The sequence below is a fragment of the Filicampus tigris genome, chromosome 16, assembly GCF_054856515.1.
Source record: "Filicampus tigris isolate MCC_2025a chromosome 16, RoL_Ftig_1.0, whole genome shotgun sequence".
NCBI lineage: Eukaryota > Metazoa > Chordata > Actinopteri > Syngnathiformes > Syngnathidae > Filicampus > Filicampus tigris.
Genome location: NC_141232.1, coordinates 2710008 through 2729925, shown reverse-complemented (window position 1 = coordinate 2729925; position 19918 = coordinate 2710008). Strand labels below are relative to the sequence as shown.

General features: G+C 46.3%; 1 protein-coding gene across 3 annotated transcripts; it reads right to left on the bottom strand.

Moving 5' to 3' along the window:
• Positions 1 to 124: 124 nt before the first annotated feature.
• On the bottom strand, positions 125 to 19547 carry ppfia3 (PTPRF interacting protein alpha 3). 3 transcript variants are annotated; one of them, XM_086055209.1, is made up of 32 exons: positions 19334 to 19545; positions 18981 to 19086; positions 17979 to 18439; positions 16600 to 16701; positions 16107 to 16346; positions 15967 to 16020; positions 15096 to 15224; positions 14891 to 14983; positions 14519 to 14571; positions 14357 to 14450; positions 14133 to 14267; positions 12566 to 12649; positions 12267 to 12398; positions 11697 to 11759; positions 11539 to 11618; positions 11196 to 11358; positions 10649 to 10842; positions 10232 to 10472; positions 10015 to 10148; positions 9787 to 9941; positions 9603 to 9702; positions 9424 to 9505; positions 9145 to 9345; positions 8067 to 8132; positions 7569 to 7595; positions 7000 to 7175; positions 6644 to 6741; positions 5031 to 5206; positions 4746 to 4814; positions 4399 to 4561; positions 2839 to 2904; positions 125 to 2239 (listed from the first exon to the last, which is right to left on the bottom strand). In XM_086055209.1, exons 3-31 carry the CDS (start codon positions 18315 to 18317, stop codon positions 2852 to 2854), a joined length of 3696 nt encoding a protein of 1231 aa, XP_085911335.1. In that variant the 5' UTR covers positions 18318 to 18439; positions 18981 to 19086; positions 19334 to 19545; the 3' UTR covers positions 125 to 2239; positions 2839 to 2851. The 3 variants fall into 3 exon arrangements, with proteins under 3 accessions (XP_085911335.1, XP_085911336.1, XP_085911337.1); XM_086055210.1 differs by lacking the exon at positions 18981 to 19086; XM_086055211.1 differs by lacking the exons at positions 125 to 2239; positions 2839 to 2904; positions 4399 to 4561; ... (1 more) ...; positions 5031 to 5206; positions 6644 to 6741 and having other exon boundaries at positions 7046 to 7175; positions 7569 to 7831; positions 19334 to 19547.
• Between the last annotated feature and the right edge of the window lie 371 nt (positions 19548 to 19918).

The window sequence follows — 19918 nt, the reverse complement described above, 5'->3', positions numbered from 1 at the left end:
CAAGAACCCAGAGCCACCTTTGTATGATGAGCAGATCCACACGGATTGCTTTATTCATTTTTTTTTTTTTTTTTTTTTACATCACCATTTTCATCATATTTGTTCATTTTCCATATAGGATATCTTCAGTTTTGTATTACGATCACTTTTAATCATGGAAATCTGCAATCATTGCACGACCTGTCGTCAGAATGGACACGTTAACGGCAGCGCTAGCGAGCGGAACGGTCGCCTTCCGATCGGACTCGCGACCGTTCGGCCTAGCTCCAAAATTAATGAGTGGGAGGGAGAGCGGGAACAAGAACGTACATGTACATACATTTATCCAATACATACCTTAAAGAAAAATAAATAGTCGTCGTAAAAAATAAAAAATACAACTGAAAAAAATTTCACATTTTACAAATTGACTCCCCCAGCGCAGGCGCCCCACCCCCCCATTGTAGATGTATCGTACATATATGTTTTTTTTTTTGTTTTGTTTTTTTTAAATCATTTGTTTTTCTTTTTGTACCACACCTCGTTATCGTCACCGCGGAGGGCAAAAACGAAAATATCTCATTGTCTTTTTTTTTTCCCTTGTTCTTGTTGATGTTTTTAAGACATGCATCGTAAACACGGAGGCTAAAGGTTTTGTTTCCTGGGCTTCCTACTCACCCCTTTACTGACCCACTTCCCGAGAGTTCTCTTATGGCTTGTCTGTATGTGTGTGTGTGTGTGTAAAATAAGCGGCTTGTGCCTGTCCCTTTTCTTTTGTCCGTTCATTTTCTTTTAATGCGTTTGGTCTCTCTGTGGCCCCGCCCGTTATTCATCTTTCACCGTCACGTTTCCCCAAAGATCCCAACGGAAGAGTCCGCATTCAACAACTTGCCAAAAATCCCAAAACACTTTTCAGTTCATATTTTGAAGCACAAGTGTTCCTGCAAATGTGGACGCTTATAAATGTCCAAAATGCATCAATTAGAAGAATAATTCAGACTAGGGATGAATTGACTGATTGTCCACAGTGTGCGTTCAAATTGGTCTCACTGCTCAAGAGCCCCTCTTTCACACAGACATCCCACGAAAATTGCCACATGAGAGCTGTATAATCTGGTCTTTATCCGCCTTTGCCTTTTATTCACAAACACAGCGATTATCAGCCACTGTATGCACTTTCACACGGAGACACTGCATTCCATCAGATAGATGATTAAATTTGAATATCTGATCTGATGCGTGTACAAGGCACAGATGGCCAAATGCCGGATCTACTTACAGAAGGCTGATACCCCAATTTTGCAGATGTCCGTGTGAAAGTGGCTAATGAGCTTTTTGCCAATGAAGGCACACAAAAAAGCCTGTTTTCACACACGAAATCCAGTGACAAGGACGGTATACGGTTTCACACGGCAACAGCATCCCAGCATCTTCATACCCCCATTCCAACTTCCTTTCAGATAAGCGCATGCACGTCCCACCTCTGACACCACCTCAGAAGACGGGTAACTTTCACACAGAACAGCGACACGGGTAAAGGCTTCATCTATTCCTGACGCGCCAGTTTCCCACTAAACCCTTTCACAGGCTCGTGAAATTGCCAAGGGTTGCCTTCAGCACCTTTCACACGGAACTCTGAAAACCTCCTGTGAAAGCTGTCGACTGTGTGAATGGCCAGTATTCCACTAGGCTAGGTTCTGCGTAAAAGGCACGGGTTGATAACTCCCGGCTCCTCATTGGGCGCTCTGCGTGAAAGAGTCAGGAAAGAGTCGAACCCGATGCCTGTGTGACTGGCCGCCCTCCCTCCCTCGGAGCCTTTCAAGTCTATTATTATGGGATGCCTTCAAAGGAAATCGGATCGGCTTTCAAGGTGCTCGAGACAAAAGGACGCAGAAGAGCGGCGTGGCTGTGATGTGGCTGCCGCTCAATGGTGGACGTGTTTTACGGCCCACATCAATTGGGGACGCTCAGACGCCCCCCTTGATGGCAACAAAGGCATCGTGACTCGCTTTTGAGTAACAAAGATTCAAACAAAGAGGGGCCACGGAAAGAGAGAATTTGGACTTCCTGCACTGAGAAAAACATTGAGGAATCGTCAGGTCACCTTGGTGTAGGTCCCGTTCGTGTTATTGCAGAATGCTCGGAGCACAACTAGCCTGAAGTTGAGTGTTTTGTGTAGTAGTCCTTCTTCTTCTTCTTCTTCTTCTTCTTTAGAATCATTCTTCAGTGAGACGGATGTTCCCAGTGTGATCGGCGCCCCCTGTGGAGACCAACAGCACGAGTCAGTTGGTCAACATCTGACCATATTGGGGTGACTTTTTAGTGTTTTGTGTTTTATGGCGAGCCATCAAATTAAAAAGTCAAATTATTCACTATTTAGCATCGGCCGTAGAATGCTGTACATGGTTCCAATTTGGTAGCGATACAATTCAATCTCGAGGACGAGTCCTTTGAAGGAGACCTGGAAAAAGAGGCAAATTGAACCTAAAATGGCCACTGCTTTTGAGGGCTGATTTTTCAAAATGTTCCACTAGGAGAACTAGCGTCTTCAAACTAAAATGTCAGATTTTCTGTATTTTCAGGCATGGCGTCTTTCGACTTTTTCGTGGGTCACGATAGACATCCAGCCATCCATGTGTGAATTTGTTTTGAATTTGAAGAAAGTACGGGAAAGCCATCCAAATGTCAACTTCTTTGAAATAACAACACAACCAAAACGAAGCAACTAGCCGACGACGTCAAACCACAACAACAACAACAACAACAACAACACAGACATGTGCTAGCCATCTCATCTCGCCGCGCTAACGAGAGGCTGCTCAACGCTTTAACGAGCGCACGGCTCGGCCGCTCCCTCACCTCTGTCGCCTCCTCAACACGAGTACGTCCTCACGGAGGCGGATTCACCCCGGGCACCGGAGCTGGCTGTGGACAACACACACAAACATTTAAACACCGCTGACCCTTCCACTGGCATTCCCATTAAGGCCCGGAATGGCGGATAAAAAGTCCTCCTGTGTACTTTAGCCCGCCTTCTCCTTCCTTTAAGAAAGGAAACGGGAATTCCACAGCAGGGATAATGGCACACTGGCATGGAAAGCACTGACAGGCAGGGTGTCCTCAAAAAGACATTGTGCCTTCCAAAAAGTTTGCTCTCAAAATGGATGCGTCAACAAATGTGTATTAAGTACAGCAAGTGAATTGCTACCGTAATTGCGCTAGAGCCACAGAGAGCCAGCATACAGGAGATTCGAAGTGTTAATTCTGTTTATGTGTGTTAATTGCCAACGGAGAAACTAACAACTGTTAGAAAACCACATTTACATTCAAAGCTGAGCTCCGGCAGCGTATTTATTATTTCACTTCTATAATTGTTATCATTATTATTGTTTAACTTACTGTGGTCTATGTTTGAAGTTTAATCTCAAGTACTACATTTTGTTACCGCTGTGGTTGTTGTTAAAGTGCTCTATAAATCAAGTTGAGTCGTGTTTCTCATATTTAGTGAAGGAGAGATTTTCCAAATGTCCTAATCCTCCTTTTGGGTTTGGTTCTCACGAACAACAATAACGTTCGCGGGTCAATATGACTCAAGCATGTTTAATTAACCAAAGGTTTTGGAACGAACAACAAGTAAACATGATTTATATGTGCACTGCTCACCATTTCAACATTTAGTCTCATTAAGCCAAGCAGATCACGTTTCAAACGAACAGCTGTTTTTTTTTTTTTTGTTACACTTTGATCTGACATTTATTTCTCATTATTATAGGGCCGAAACGGGTCCTCAAGTAATTCGAGTACCTCGGTACAAAAAAATGCTCAAGGCATCTTTTTCTGCCTCGAATACCCACTTATTTACAAGAAGGCCAACTTCAAAATAAACCTTATTTACGAAATAATATAAGGACATCAATGCCTAGGTACGCTTTTATTTTGAATTTGTGACACTGGCAGTTAATCAGCAATGAATTCAATAACAATCTGAATTGAATTCAATGTAGTAATTTGTTCTAAACTATGGTTCAATATAGTCAATAACTATATTTCACAATTTACTTTATTAATGAATGATATCACATTGTAACAAATTCATAGATTGCCTCTATATTTCTGCGCAAACAACCCTCCATACAATATTAGTTTTAAAAATGATCCGATCCAAAAATATCTTTGAAATAAAAATGTGAGACTGCATGTCTCTTCCTTATTGTCCAAAGGAAATCACCCTAATCCTCATAATTGCTAATAATAGTTTTCAGGGAGCTCTTCTAGGCCCCCCCCGAGGCCTGATTCCTGCCATTCCGTGCCGGTGAGTCACGCCCCGCACGGCGGCGGATCAAAGCTCAAAGCGGCCTCGCCCCCGCCGGCTCGGCAAATCCGAGGCGAGGGCGAGACGGACGCGAGACGGATGCTCACCGTCGCTCTGGACCTTCCTGAGGGTGACGGAGGGCGTGGCGATGGCGGAGGCACGGAAGTTAGCAGGCAGGGTCTCGGCCGAGTCCGAGGTGACGCCCCGCAGGTCCTTCTCGCGGAACATCTTGCGCCACGACGGAGAGCGCGTGAACGTCTTGGTGCCGTCCTGCAACCAAAATACACACTCAGCGTCGGCGTGGCACTTGTCTGTGAGCGTATGTCTTTGTGTGCTTATTGTGTGTTTGATATTGTCGCTGTGCACATGTCATTTTGTTTTTGTGAGGTTGTGTGTTTTGCGTGTGTGATATTTCTGTGTGTGTCTATGTGCATGTTTTGTGAGTTTGACGGACCTCATCGGGCCGCCTCTCGGTTCCCATGGAGATGAGCGAGTTGTACTCCTGCTCCAGGAGCTGGCGGGCCTGCGGGACATGAGCGATGGCAGCAGCAAGAATAGTCGGCAGTGTTGTAGGTCGCAAAAACTGCACTAGTATCACTAAATAGCCGATTTATATGGACTGTAAAGGGATCAGTATGTGCTCCAAATACAAGCAACATAATAAATAGATTATATTTACAGTACATCGAAGTAAACGTGAGCAGCAGCATCAATAGTCAGCGGCGTGGCATGCGCCTACCTGCGTGTTCTGATTGGGGATCTGCAGCAGCAACGCCAGGTCGGTGTAGTCGAAGGTGTCGTCGAGGGCCAGCAGGGCGCCGTGAACGCCGCTCTCGCGAAGGTTGTCGGCGTACTCCTTCAGGCCCAACGTCTGCACCCAGCACATCACGCGCTCGTTGGACCAAACCATCACGTCTGGGGGGGGGAAAGGGCGGAAACCGGCAAAAAAGGAAGAAGGTAAGGCTGCTGTAGGACTCCGTGTGAAATCCTGCTTCTGGGTTTTGTGTGAAAGACAAACATGGAAAAAAAATGCTGTGAAAGAGGCTACAGTGACATGAACTCTTTATTACTGCTTTTTTGTTTTTGTTTTTTTTTTCCAATGTCCTGGTCTTACTTGCCAAGTGTTTTAATTGTAAAATGATGACAGCAATTAAAGGCAATAAAAGCGGCGACAAACCAAAGACTTGCGATGATTCCCGCATGGCTGGAAGCCATTTTCGAAGCAGCCACGTTAACAAGTTGGCCGGCGTTCAACGACATCGACGGCGATGTGTGTGATTCTCCGTGGGCAACGCATGCATACATTGACATACTCTGACATCATCGCAGTCTTGCCTCGACATGCTGCCTGGTTATGTGCGGAACCGTGCTACTACAAGTGCGTTGAAAAGTTAAGATTCCACAGGAGCGCCCAATTAAGTGGCTGGGAAGTCTTCTCCAAACATCTTCAGTATGTTGGCAAACAAACTGAAACCTGTTTGAAAAAATTAGCAATGCTATAATTAACAACAAAGAGCTAAAATTGATGCCCGACTGAAAACAAATAATTTAGTAACACAAAATATGAGGAAAATATCTTTGATAGCAATTGAAAGTTGAAAGCAACTGCTGTTGACTATTTTGAACGTTGCATATTCTTACGCCGGCACTAAATTCTAATAAATAGTCATTGTATGCAGCATGATTAATGCACTGCGACTCCTTCTTGTGTGCGCAACATGGCGCCCAGTGGATAGTTTAGTACAATCATGACGACACAAATGAAGAAGACTTTCATAACTACTGTAAAATAGTAACCTGTTGTAATATTAATCATTTTTCGCAGAGGATAAAGAATATATGCCTGTGTGTTATTGTCTGTCTGCATGTGTTGCTCCATCGCTTGTGTTTAAATATTCGTTGATTAAAGCATTAGAACATAGCCACATAGATGTTACTTGTTCAGGCCGTCTATGGTGTTTCCAATTATATGCTAGCATTAAGCTAGCAGACGATTCAAAGGCCAAGTTGAGTGGTTGTTTTACAATGGCTCATATCTGGAAAAACTCTTAAGTTGAGTCACTCGTCTTTCAAGGCACAAGATCTTCGGGGAGCCGCCTCATGATCACAAACATACAACTGTTTACTTAAAACAGGACGTTCAAAAATAAGCTTGGCTAATGAGCCACACGCTGCTTCACCACAGACATGTAGCAGCCTTCTCTGCTAAATTTCCATCACACCGCGTGCAAAAGGGGTCGCTAATTTCCTCTAACGAGACAATTACGCAGCATGAAGAAGCAAACCGGGTCTGTAAAAAGGGTAACGAGAGTGAGGGTTGGTGGTGGGGGGCGGGGGGTGGGGTTGTCTCACCTTTGTTGTGGTGCGCGCTGTCCTCCCGTCGCCTCTCCAGCTCCTTGCGGTCGTAGTTGAGGCGCTTCAGGCACATGATGCCGTAATGCAAACTCACCCTGTCGGAGCAGAGGGGAGAGGTGAGAGGTCAAGAGGTGGGGGTCTTGATACCATTTGACCGCGCTGACTGAAGTCTGTGAACTGTTAAACAGTACCTGTTTTTGATTTGTGGATGGTTGTTTTGAAAATACTACATGATACTGTACTTACCATGATGTTTTTTTTTTATCTTGAATACATGAAGTACATACACAGGACAATGTAAAAACTGGCCCCAACCCCGTTGGCGTGTATCAGTGACTGTGTGCGGGCCTCACCTGTGGAAGCTGTCCACCATCTTGAGCTGCCCTCTCAGCTCCTTCTTGGTGAGGTGGTCCAGCATGCGGGCGTCCACCAGCGACTCCATGAAGTAGCTGCGGTACTGCGGCAGGCCCAGGCTGGGCAGCCAGTCGTTGCCCACCCACTCGTGATTCATGTCGCCGTACGCCAGGATCTAATCGGGGACAAAAGTCCGTGACCGATAAACAAGTTGTATTATTTGATCAAACAAATGGCAGATTTATTCTAATCAAATAAATTATAAAAAATACCATTTTAAAAATTGCATAGTTTATATTTTCTTACTAAAATAAATAACTATCCATAAAACACAAGAATGTTAGTTTTAGAATTTCTAATTTTTATTTTATTAAATAGCTGGCTTACTCATTGCAATTAAATTAACAATATATAGACCAATACAAAGAACAAGAATTATTTATTCTTTTACATACACATTTAACTTGTTTGTGTTCCTTATCTATGAATGACATGGCTTATCTGCCCATTTTAAAAAGCAAATGCGGCCCTTGAGCACACTAGATGGATAACTTGCGTTTTTCCTCACCTGATCCCAGCTGAACTCCTTCAGCTCCTGCAAGGCCGAGAGGAGAAGAGGGGGGGTGGATAGAGAGAGAGCGAGGAGGTGGCGGTGGAGGTGGAGGAGGTGGCGAGGAGGAGGAGGAGGAAGGGATGAAGGCAAAGCAGAGGAGCAGCCGGGGGAAAAGGAGGACAAAGGGAGGAAGAGTGTGTTAGTGAACGGGCAATTAGCTGGAAGCGGTTCACAGTGAAACAGCAACCAGAGGGACAAGAAGAAGAAGATGCTCGACACTACGAGACACAACCACAGAAGAAGAAGAAAAAGAGGAGGAGGAAGGAGACTCATCAACATGGATTTCAACAAAATGAAATAAATCAAAATCAAAACCAAGCAGCTAAAAATATTAAAAACTACGAAAAATGCACATACAATTAAAATAGTATTGTAGTCGTAAGCATACGTGGAAAAACGAAACAGAAAATGCCGTCAATATTTCTGAATAAATAAGGCATGACGGGCACTAACCGGCGGCTTGATTGCTGCGTTCAAGGACTCCATCTCAGCATGGGTCATCCAAACGTTGCTGGTCGACTGCATGCAGCCCCACGGGAGACAAAAGCGACGCAGTGAGATGACAACACAAAACATTCGACGCTATCTACCGACTGGATTACGTCACATGATGCCTTCGGGGACACTTACACATTCTAGCTTTCCTGGAATCAATTGTGCTATCATTTGACTCAAAGAGTATTTACATGAGAGTATTAGTTGGATTTTTATGACATTTTTTCAACAGGCACACAATAAAAAAGTAGGACTTTTTATGTTTTTATTTATGATGCTCCAGTCGAAACTTGAGCTTCTCCTTTGGAATTTACTGAAAAACCGCTGGTGGAAAATACGTGCTGATTTATTTTTTTTTTTTAATGGATGTTGAGATTTATTGCATTACATAATAGATTATATTCTTTTAGTTTTTACAGCATTTGCTTCCTGGACAGTTTTACTGGAAATTCTGTTTTCCATGGGCGCTAATGTGTTTCACCTGTGTACCGTTTATTATTTGTCACTGGGGAGTGGAGCCTTGGTTAACCACCCAACTTCAACAGAATGCTACGAACTTTAAGTACACCAAATCTAGTCTTCTTATGCTTCTTCAACCCGAAACTATGATCCATTGGTTGTTTTTTGAAGGAACAAAATATTTTAGAACACTGGGGTAGGTTTTATTTAGTTGGTTTTTTTTAAGTAAAAAAGTGTCTTCAAATCAAGCACTCGAGTTTACCTTTTTTTTTTTTTAGGTAGGGAATAAACTATTAACTTTCTTGCATGCTCAACTGTCTGAGAAATATTCCAAGACTCAGGCGCCTCCCTCACTGTGCAATATTATGTCGCCTCAAGATTGAAAGTAGTTAGGTTGGATACATTCGAGTAGGCCATTTTTGTAAAAATAGATCGCTGCAATGCTCTGTTGCAGAAGGAACTGGCAAGCCATGAAGGTAAATGTGTAGAGATTCCAACTAATCTCCTAAATTTAGAAAGCTGATGTAATTATTCACAGAACGCTCTGGACACGTGCGTAGTGTTTGCGGAGGCTGACCGAGCGAGTGCTGGCAGGGGCCGAGGGGCTGGTGAGGGACACCATCTCCTGGATGGCGAGCCTCAGCTTGAGGCGGTGCAGCGGGTTGCTGATGCCGATCTCACGCTGGATCTCCGTGTCCGACAGGTTGGCCATGATGGCGCCGCTCTTCACGTTGGCCCGGCAGGCTGCCACGTACCAGGCGGGCATGCCCACCCACAGCTGGAAGGAAGCAATGTTGGCGGCAGGGTGAGACCAAAGCGCACTTAGGAAGGGGGACTTCAACAAAAATGGGAGTACCTCTAGCCATGACACCACTGTGGGACCGTCCCAGGATGCAAAGGGCAAACCTTGGCGACACGCTTCTTCTAAAAGCTCATGCCTGAGTATATGAATATGAAATATGAAGTATGATTTTTTTTTTCTTTTTTTCTTTTTTTTTTTTTTTTTTTTTTAGAAAAGGGAAATATGCCACTCACTTTTTCTTGCTGCGCCGGTCTTTGTCCGCCGGACCCAAAGTACCAGTTTTGTTCATGCCCATGGGGTCTCCGGAGGCCAGGTCTTCAGAAGGCGTTGATGCTGGTGGAGGCGCAGGAAGTCTTTCAAAAATATCGATAGCAAATTTGTGCATGAGTCACTGCTGTACTTCCCTCATCAACTTACCGAGTGAGGCCGAACCGTCCCGTCCAGGCTGTCCCATCCTGCCCTTCTCCTTCTTCCCAAAGAGTCGTCCGATGGAAGACTTGATGCTCTTCTTCTTGCTGGACTTGTGCAGGGAGTCCTGGCTGCTGTTGGAGCTGCTGCCATCTGCTGACATGCTGAAGGGAGCGCGGCTGCGTCAGTAGACTTCCAAACCCGAAAAAAGCGGAAACGGCCGTGGCCGTCTCTCACCTGCGGAACTCGCGGGGGTCGTCCAGCAGGGCCCCCGGGTGGGTGAGGGTCATCCTGTCCAGGCGCAGGGCCCGCGGCGTGGGCGGCGGCGTGGAGTCGAGGAGGGCCAGGGAGCGCTCGTCGTCTTTGTTGTTCTGAAATGTTCGACAATAGTATCGCGCTGGACATCATCAGCGCAATCAATTAAGACAATTCAACTAGCTCGTCCCCACAGCACCTGTCTGTCGTTCTCACGGGCCGGCGAGTGGGGCAGGCGCGGGGTGGAGTGCCCCGAGCTGGGCGGCGATGGCGAGGCCAATGTGGAGGAGGTGATGGAGGACGGGATGAAGCCTCGCCCAGCGCCGTCCCTCCCCAGCGAGGAGGGTGGGATGGGCGGACTGTCCAGGGCCACGCTACTGACACGGCTCTCGATCTCCTCAGCCCGCAGCTCCGTGTTCTCCTTCTCCTCCTGGATTAGCCTGGGAAAGCAGTTTCACAGACTGTAAATTATTCCAGTATACAGTAAATCCCACCGGGCTTAAATGTCGTGTTCCAAAACTAAAAAGAAAAATTCCACCCCAAGAATCTCAGTCTCAGGAGTCGAATTAGCGTAAGTAGCCTGGACGCTTAAAGCCCCACAAGGCATCCATCTTACTTGATCTCCTTGTTGATGGCCTCCAGCTGTTCCTGCAACATGATGGCCAGCGTCTGTACGTCCGTCTGTCCGCTGGGTGACAGCAGCTCGGACCCGAAGCGATGGTCTCCGTCGTCCTCGTCGTCCGAGCACACCACATCCACGCCGTGGTCATAGCCGGACCCCAGAAGTGCCCCCGTCTCCCAGTCTGCGTACTGAGAACACACGCATATACAAATACGGTAGCATTAAACCAACATTTATTCTTGTTGCTTCACTTTTGGAGCTTTGTTAGAACTGTTGGTTTAGAAGACTTCTTTTTTTTTTTTTGTACACATACAGAAGTGATGTCACAACTTTGACATCAAGAACTTCCCTTGAGACTTTGTGTCGGAATTTTTGAATTTGAAGTTTTTTTTTGGAGGCTTACAAGGGCTGCTCAGTGGGCGGAAGTGTATGGGATGACCCACTCGCATCCACTGTAGTGACTGAGGCTCAATTCTGACATGAAGACTCATATAAAATGGAAATACGCGAGTGAAAACACGGGTTCATTTTCCAAACCCACCTTGGTGGAGTCCTCCCTGGCCGAGCTCCATCGGGCTCGCAGGCTACGCCTGCCGCCCAAAGAGGCGTTCCCGAAGGTGTCCAGGTGAGTGGTGGAGCCCATGGGGAGGGAGCCACACCCGTGGGAGTACCTCAGTTCCAGAGCGCTGCCGGGCAAAGATCGACTACAGACACGAAAAGATGACATCTCAGATAAGAGAGCGGATGAAAGGTTTCGTTCTAGCGGCCCGTAGGCAGAAGTGAGATCATGCGATGTAAAGACAACAAATGAGTCCATAAAAGAATGTACGTACAGAATGAGTATGACAAAGTAGTAGCGAACATTTGGATTTTTTTTCCCCCACCTGGAATAAGAGCCTCCGGGCCTGGCTCTCAGCTGATCGAGTTCAAGCTGAAGACGTTCCAACTCTGCGATGAGCTGGTCCTGAGAGCAGGAAGCCAGGTGGTGAGAAAGTCAGCGTACAAATCTGAATTGTCAATTGGAGGGCAGACGTAGCCTCACCTTGTTTGCTAGAAGGTCGTCCTGAATCTTCTTCATGTTGGACAGCTCCTCGGAAAGAGCGTTCTGCAAGGAGAGGAGACCACAGATTTGATTACCGAATATGGACAACACACAGAATGATAACATCATAAACACACAAATAAATATAGTGGATATTAAAAATCAACACACCTGTGTTCAAATGCAGAGTTTTTGTTACATGTAAGAAATGCGATGAAGATCATCTAATTCAATTCCTATGCATCGCCTAGTGATTTCTCTCAGGTGGCAAATGAGTAATGACGTCACACGCAAGAAGCGTATTTTGGTTCACAAAACTTTTCCAAGATAACTCAACTGTACGATGTAAGCCTGTATTGCTTATGTCGTTATTTTGATGTGGGGTCATGGTTTCTTCACCCAATGAGAATTGATAAGAGAATTGATAAGCAATCGGCTCGACAAGCAATACCCATAACGGAATTGGAATCGCTAAATTCTTATCAATTGCCATCCCGAATCGTCACAAAACCATCGAATGATGACGACGATGACGACAACGAAGACTGTGGTCGAGCCGCGAGGTTTCACCTTCTCCTCCAGGGCGGCCATCCTCTCCTTGAGGTGCAGCTGCAGCCTCTCGTTGGACTCGGACAGCAGCTTGTCCACCGTGTCCGAGAGACGCTTGTTGTGTTCGTCGTTCATCCTCTCACGCTGCCTGGCCTTCGGGGCAAAGGAAGGAAAAAGGAGGATCAAGGCGCGCATTCATGGAAGCATTCATGACAAGCCTTGCGTTCCACACCAGATTGCCATCTTGCGCTTTAGAAAATCAGAGCGCCTTTGTGCGGCGTGAGGGTCGAGATGGCGGCGACGAGCCAAGCGTGACTCACCCTCTGCAGCTCCTGGTTCTTCTCCTCCAGTTGCGCCTCCATCTGCCGTAGTCGCTCCTCAAAGTTGCCGTGGCGCTCTTCGGCCTGGAGAGGGGTGGAAGAGAAGGAAGAGGAGTGGGACGAGGAGGAAGGAGGAGGAAAAAGAAGATGTGGAGGGCGCGGAGGGCATGAAGAAGGTAAACGGGAAGGACAAGGGAAGGGGAGGAGGAGGAGGAAGAGGACAAGGAGGAGAATGAGGAGGAAAAGGCAAATGAGGCAGAGGATGAGGAAGGGGGAGGAAGTGAAGGATTAGGAAGATGAGGACGACGATGATGATGATGATGATGATGAGGACGAGAAGGGAGAGCAGGAAAGGCATCAGCGTCATGCGTCCATCCTGCCTGGACACGCATCGGGCTAATGTGTACGCGCTGAAGCTGTTTGGCAGCGTGGCTTGTTTCTTTTTGGCAGCCCTCAAAGAGAAAAGAAAACGTTTTCGGGAATCGCCGGAGCTTCTTTGGTGACGTGTCCACTGGCAGCACGCGGTGTAAATAACCGGTTCACCCGAGGTCCTGTTTCAACGCACACGTACATTGCCGCCGACCTTTAGCAACACCCATTGAAGACGACGTACATACAAAGGATCCTGTCATGCATTTTTGGCACACGATGACTATGAAATATTTTTACAGGGCTTGCAGCATGCGGGTAGCAATGCGCATTCATGCAAGCCACCAACATCTACATGATTGATACTCAATAAAATGTAATATTGACTTGATTCTGAAGCTATTCATCAGGTTTTTAACTGGTGAGTTTTTTAAAAAAAACATCTTTTTATATTGTTTGTATATTAGTATATTTTGTGTATGTTGTCTTATTTTTCCTGTCAGTTGGTTTGACAAGTTATCCCTTTAAGTGGCGATCATCATTTGTTTGATTTCTTTTACTATTAGAAGCAATATTCTCAGCACTTTTTCTGATTCATCACGGGCCCAACATCCCAGTAGGTGAGCTTCACACATGACAGGAAGACTAAGAAGAGGTTAAACTGTAAGTAGGCTTCTGTATGTTAGCATACGTGAATCTTTTTTTTATTAAATAATCTTCCATGAAATATTAATTAATTTGATTTGGACTTAGACCACTATGGCACTAAGCCTTTTTTTCCCTTTTTTTTAATAAAGCCTTTCTTTCCATTCAGTCAAACCGGATGATACTGACCGAGATCCAACCTCTGAAGACAGCCCCTCAGCTGTGGAATAAAGTGTCATTATAGCTCATCAAAATAAAAATAATTATATTTGGCAAAAAGGCCAAATCTGGGGAAAACCACAACATAAAGTCTCCAGGAAAAGTAATTACCAGAATATAAGACCCCAGATTTTATAGCCACCATAAAACTTGAAATGACTCTCATACAGAATAACAAAAACAGAGTCCGATGTTTCGACACAATGAGACAACAATGGGGCGTTGTTTTTTTTTTATATTCGACAAAAAATAAATATTGCCTTCTTGTTTGTGTCTGACATCATCTCTGCCGTTGGATTTCAATGGCGTATTTGGGTTATTCTTGCTTTCGTACCTTGTTGAGGGCGGCCACCCTCTGCGCCAGCTGCGCTTCTATCTCGGGCAGCGTCTCGGCCCTCTGCAGAGTTTGCTGCAGCTTCTGCTTGGCGTCGTCCAGGCGCTCCTGAAGCTGACGGTTCTTCTCCTCGCTCTGCAGACCGACCGGAGCGTGAGCATGTAGCGCTAGCATGTAGCTGTGCGTGCCAACGGCAACTTAGCTTAGCCTTTGTCTTTCCCTACCTGTCGGTGGAGAGACTCTTTGCTGGCCAGCTCGTTCTCCAGTTTATCTTTGATGTCGTGGAGAGACGTCGCCTCCCGCTGGGCGCTCAGGTACCTGCAGGCGACAGGAGGGACGTCAGCCAGGAAGACAAGGAGCTATAAATACAGAAAGACGTACTGCACCTGCGCTCCAGTGTGGTGATTCTCTCCTCCATGTCTTCTCTCTGACACAGAGCCTGAGGGGTTCAAACACAAACGATGACATCGTCACATTACGGCATTTACCGTCCAATCAATCAACACGGTGCGCGGTAACTACATCAAAGTGGGGTTTCAAACCCGGGTTAAGGTTTCAAGCCACAGTTAGCGTTTTAAATTAAGGCTTCATGAGTAGTTTGGGATTTTAAACAAGGTTTTCAAATTTATGTTTCAAGCCAGGGTAAGGGTTTTACAGAAGGGCTTCAAAGTAGGGTTTTCAGGGTTTCAAAAAGTGGTGCAGCACATGTCGTTCTACCAAACGCGTATCTGAAATATTTTGGTGACGTGTGACGCGACCTCCTTGACGTCTCGTTGCAGTTTGTGGTTGGCCTCCTCAGATCGCGTCAGTTCTCTCCTGGCAGACGTCAGCTGCTCCTCGATCTCGCCAACCTGACAAGTGGCACAAAGATTACGTCACTGCAACCTTCACTACCTGGAAGTGGATAAAGCACTTACTTCCACATAGCATCCAGTATGAGTTGTAGTGTGGCGTGTGCGCTACCTGTCTGCACATGAGCGCCAGCCTCTCCTTGAGCTGCCCCAACTCGGATCGCTGTCGTTCAATCTCGCCTTCGCGCTGCCGGTCCACCTCGCCGTCATCCAAGATGGACGACGGCCCGTTGGGAAGACGCTGGCACCGCAGGAAATAGTTCACATGTTCATCACAAACAGGAAGTTGAGGACTTGCTGTCCTATGCAGATACGCCTTTAAAACATTTGCTACACTTTAACGTCAAAAATACTGGGCTGCAACCTTAGATAAGGTTTCAATACTGGATTAAGGTTTTTAATTAGGACTTTAAAGGGGAAGTCAACCCAAACATATTTTTTTCCAGAATATGTTCTATGCAGGCCCACTAGTTGAAATACAGCATTCTGATTCAAATTGTGTTTTTGAATTTAGGTTAAGCAGTAAAATGCACCCACTTTTAACCATCTCAGGCAGCGGCCATTTTATCACTTCTGCTCACGGCTCACCTGTTTTCTGAAGCTGAGGCATGATTGGTCGTTATCTGAGCCCTGAGCAACTTCAATGTCATCTTCAGTCAACAGAAGAGACAAAATGGCCGCCCCCCGAGCTAGCTCGGGTGGATTTCTCATATTTCACAAACACATTAATCAGAAAGCAGTGTTTATATTAGTGGGCCTGCATAGAACATATTCCGGAAAAAAACATGCTTGGTTTGACTCCCTCTTTAAAGTGTTTCATTTGTATTCATTTGTACTTGCTTTTATATTTATTATCATTTCCAGGGTTAGGGTTTCAAGCCTGGTTTAGGGGTTCAAATTATATTTTATAGGCCTTTGTGTTGACCTTCACACCATCTTATACTGTACACTGTTGTTTTGTTTTCGTGCGTAACTGAACGGACCTCTTTGTCAAGTCCCTGCTGTCGTCGTTTGATTTGCTCGCGTAGAGAGACCACCTACAACAACAACATTCAGAGAACACGTCACGAGCGCCTGCAAAGGTCCGGTTAGGGTGCAGTAGCAGTGACGAGGTGGGACCGACTTCCTGCGAGGACGACTGCAGCTCGTCCTCCAGCGTGGCCACTCGCTCCAGGGCCACGCGCAGCCTCTCGCGGACCTTCTCGTCCAGGGCCTTATGGTGCTCGAACAGGGACTTGAGGGCCTTGAGGACCTCCACCTCGCTGGAGACCCCCGCGGGCGACTGCGCCTGACGCTTCACCACTGTCATCCTCAGGCTGCGCTCGTGACGCGACACCAAACATTCCAGGTGCTCCAGAAGCAGCTGCAATAACGACACAATGCCGCCTTCACACACTTGCAAATTATATCAGGGCAAACTGGAAAACTGAAATGGTGAAAAGCAATTTAACACTATATCCCCGCAATAATTCAAATATCAGTAAAATGAACTGATTTTTCAAATGAAATTCAGTGGGCTATCTTCACTGTTACCAAAATATGCAAAAATAACCCATATTGGCCTATTTAATGACCCATTTCATATGTACATTACGTAGAATAAGAATTGCACTAACTCGTGTGTTGTTGCGCTCGGCCTTGAGCTCTGCAATCTCCTCCTCCCGTTCCAGCAGCTGCTCCCGGCATAGGTTCAGCTCTTTGGTCAGCACCGCAAATTCCTGCAACAGGCCACAAGAGGGCAGTATTCAGAACTCTTATATTATTTTATTTGTGGCCTTAAAATATTTTTGTGGGATTTTTGTCTCTAATTTTCCTCTCTATTTTTTTTTTTTAAGGGGATGTCAACCCCCCCCAAAATTCTTTACAATAATGTTCTACACGCTGAAACTAGTCTTCAACAGGAAGCGAAACAATTTGTTGAGCCTGAAATTGTTTTCATTGCACAATAACCCAGACTCTGTGTGTGTGCGTGTGCGTGCGTTTAGCATGAAAATGAAGTGCCCAGGGGTGATGGGAAAGGGGCCAGCCTGACTGACAGCAGTCTAGTTGAATTGTTGTCAAATTGTCCAATTATGTGTAATTGCCTTTGGTGTGACTGGCCAGTAACCACGGTGACGTGTGAACAAAGAGAACAATCGCGGCACGCCACGCACACACGCGTCATTCGGATTGACCTGAGCTGACGTTAACGCTCGTCCGACATTTTCGCAACATGTACGTCTAATTGTGCGTGTAACGCAGTAAAATCTGTTCAAAATCTGAGTCACAGCTAGCGGACAAATACATGCCGACCAAAGTCATGAACATCCCACTTGTTTTTTTTTTTTTTCACTATTTTTAGGAAAGGAACAGAAGTCGGAAAAAAAATTAGGACGATTGTCTGACAGATGGCCAATTGTGGGCCCAAAATGATTCTGGGAGAATTTTTTGGCCCAGTTAAAATTTTAAAAAGCCAGTGCGAAGCACATCATACGCTTTCCACACTCTTCTCGCTGCTTCCTGAGGCCTCCATTTAGTAACATACGTGACACTCCACACCCCACAAAATGATCATTATCTGCGCACTGTGTTGGGATTTTATTTTCACCTCTTTTCTCACTAGCGCTCTTTGCTAATTCTCTCACTCAGCCAATCTCACTGATCTTGGGCTAAACATGATGGAACTGGACAATTGCAAATAAATAAAATACAGTAATTACATAACTTTGCACAAAAGTCCACTAGCTTAATGCTATCACGCATTACATAATGCCATTGGCGGCCTAACAAAACTAGCATCAAAGTAACAAGATATGATTCTCTAATCCATGGATATTTAAACATCAATGGTGCAGCAACACCTATAGACAGACAGACAAAATGACTAATATTACAGCAGCATTTATAAACATTATAAAAGAAGACAGCAGGTTCTTAATAAATGATAATAACGTCTGGATTAAGAGTTATATGCATTTTTTTATCTGTGTAAGGGCGGGGGGATGTTTGTTCCCACCTGTGGCAGCGCGATGGACAGCTGCCTCTGCAGCGACTCCTTCTCATGTCCGAGCTCTCGTAGTCGCAGGTGGGCCGTTCCCAGGCTGTCCTGGGTCTCCCTCAGACTCTCCAGCAGCCTCTCTCGCTCCGTCAGCATGTTGACCATCAACGACTCCAGGTTGCCCGTGCTGCCCCCTTCGTCGCCACTGCTGCCGCGGGGGTCCCGGCTTGCGTAGCCGCCCATGCCACCACCAATACCACCGCCGAGGCCACTACCGGATCCCGCCGGCGAGGACGAGCCGCCGCCAACTCCGCCGCGCCCGTCCTCTGAGATGGTGGGCATCACCTCACACATCATCTTGAGGCCTGTTTAGGGTTTGCTTGGGGGGAGGAAGAGGAGAGGTGGTCTGGCAGGGTATGGGAGGGGGAGGAAGACCTCAGACCCCCGGCCCAGGATCTTCAGCAAGACCACAGAGGAACCTGCAAGTACAAGAATACACACGTTGGTATACAACATGCTTCCCATGCTAGGCTTTTAAGTTGAAATATTTAGAGAAAAAAATTGAAAACAGCTGGGGGGGGAAATAATGCCACAAGATGGCGCTAAAGTGGTACTTTTATTGATTTTTAGCTTTATAGGTGAGTTTTTCAGCAATAGCGAAGGACGGATTCCCCAAAACATCTGCGAATGAACAAATTCCGAACTGCGATTATGCGGGGGTTCACTGTACACATGCAGGAGGTCAGCCAAGCATAATTTTAATTGGGGCCCACCCCCTTCCCCAATGTGTAATGTGTTTTTTTTTTTTTAATTCCTCATGCAGGAACTGCTCACTGAAAGCGAAATCTCGCGATAACTCCACCGAGAGCGCGAAATGGAGGGAAGGGAGGAGTTGGGGGGTGCGTTGTCATGATGGGGCTCGTGCGTGCGCGCGAAAAGACGTCTCGGATGGCGGCGTTCCTAGTCCCCCGAAAGACGACATTTTGTAAGAAAATGCGGCTGTTAGGGTGCTCTTGTTACCAGGGAGGACGGGCGGGGGAGCTGTGGCTGGGGGGCGGCTCGTCGAACGGTCCCAGACGTGGCGTAACGCTGGGAGGTGTCAATCATCCTGACGCCAAGACGAGGCCTAATTAAGACATAGGTGACATTTCAAAATGGTGGAAATGGTTATTTGGGCTAAATATGCCGACGTCTGCCCCCCTCCTTCCCCGTCCCCTTCCCTTCGCCCGCCCATAGAAACAGCTGGACGGTCGAACGGCCGCCGCCGCTGATGATGATGATGATGGTGATGATGATGATGATGAAGATGGTCAAAATGAGGAGGATGATTTCCGGGCCCCGCTGGAGCCGCCGCCGTGGCTTCTCGTTCTTACCCGTGTCATGGTCCAGCGAGGACGGCTAGAAAATAAGGCCCTCCCGCCTCAGTCTTGACCGATGGCGGAGTAGCAGCCGGCTGTCCGCGGTTCCAGCCCGGTGAGGTTATTTGGCAGCCCGCTCCACATCCACATCTCCTCCCTCCGAGATGGGAGCGACGGTACCCGGGAGGTGTGTCAAGCACGACGCTCTGCGCCAAAGCTATATCCGGGGATGATGTCACTCTAAGAGCAAACAGGATGGGATGAATAAACGCACTTCCATTGTCAAATTATTTTGTTTTATGGCTACAAATCCGCGTTTTAGGGACTTGAGTCATGCACAAACCGCTAATAGCAATTATTGGATCATAAGTATCTGAGCAATGTGCAGTACTTTGAAATTCAATACTTACAATGAATCATATTGGAATTTAACCTTTTTTTAAAACATATTTTACATTTCAATGAAAAGCGCTTTATGAATTTAAATTATTATTATCATTGTTCCCTAATCCTAAAATGAATGTTTAACGTCTACAAATAAAGATCACTCTTATTTTGAAGCCCGAGCTCAACACTTTCCGGTCCATAAGCTTGACATTT

Excerpts from the sequence above, each read along its gene's own strand:
- ppfia3 (XM_086055209.1), bottom strand. The coding sequence starts at position 18,317 with ATGATGTGTGAGGTGATGCCCACCATCTCAGAGGACGGGCGCGGCGGA. Across the intron at positions 16,347-16,599 it reads CCGAGCGCAACAACACACGA|CTGCTTCTGGAGCACCTGGA; the intron begins GTTAGTGCAATT and ends TCGTTATTGCAG. Across the intron at positions 9,703-9,786 it reads GGACGGTTCGGCCTCACTCG|CATCAACGCCTTCTGAAGAC; the intron begins GTAAGTTGATGA and ends CGCCTCCACCAG.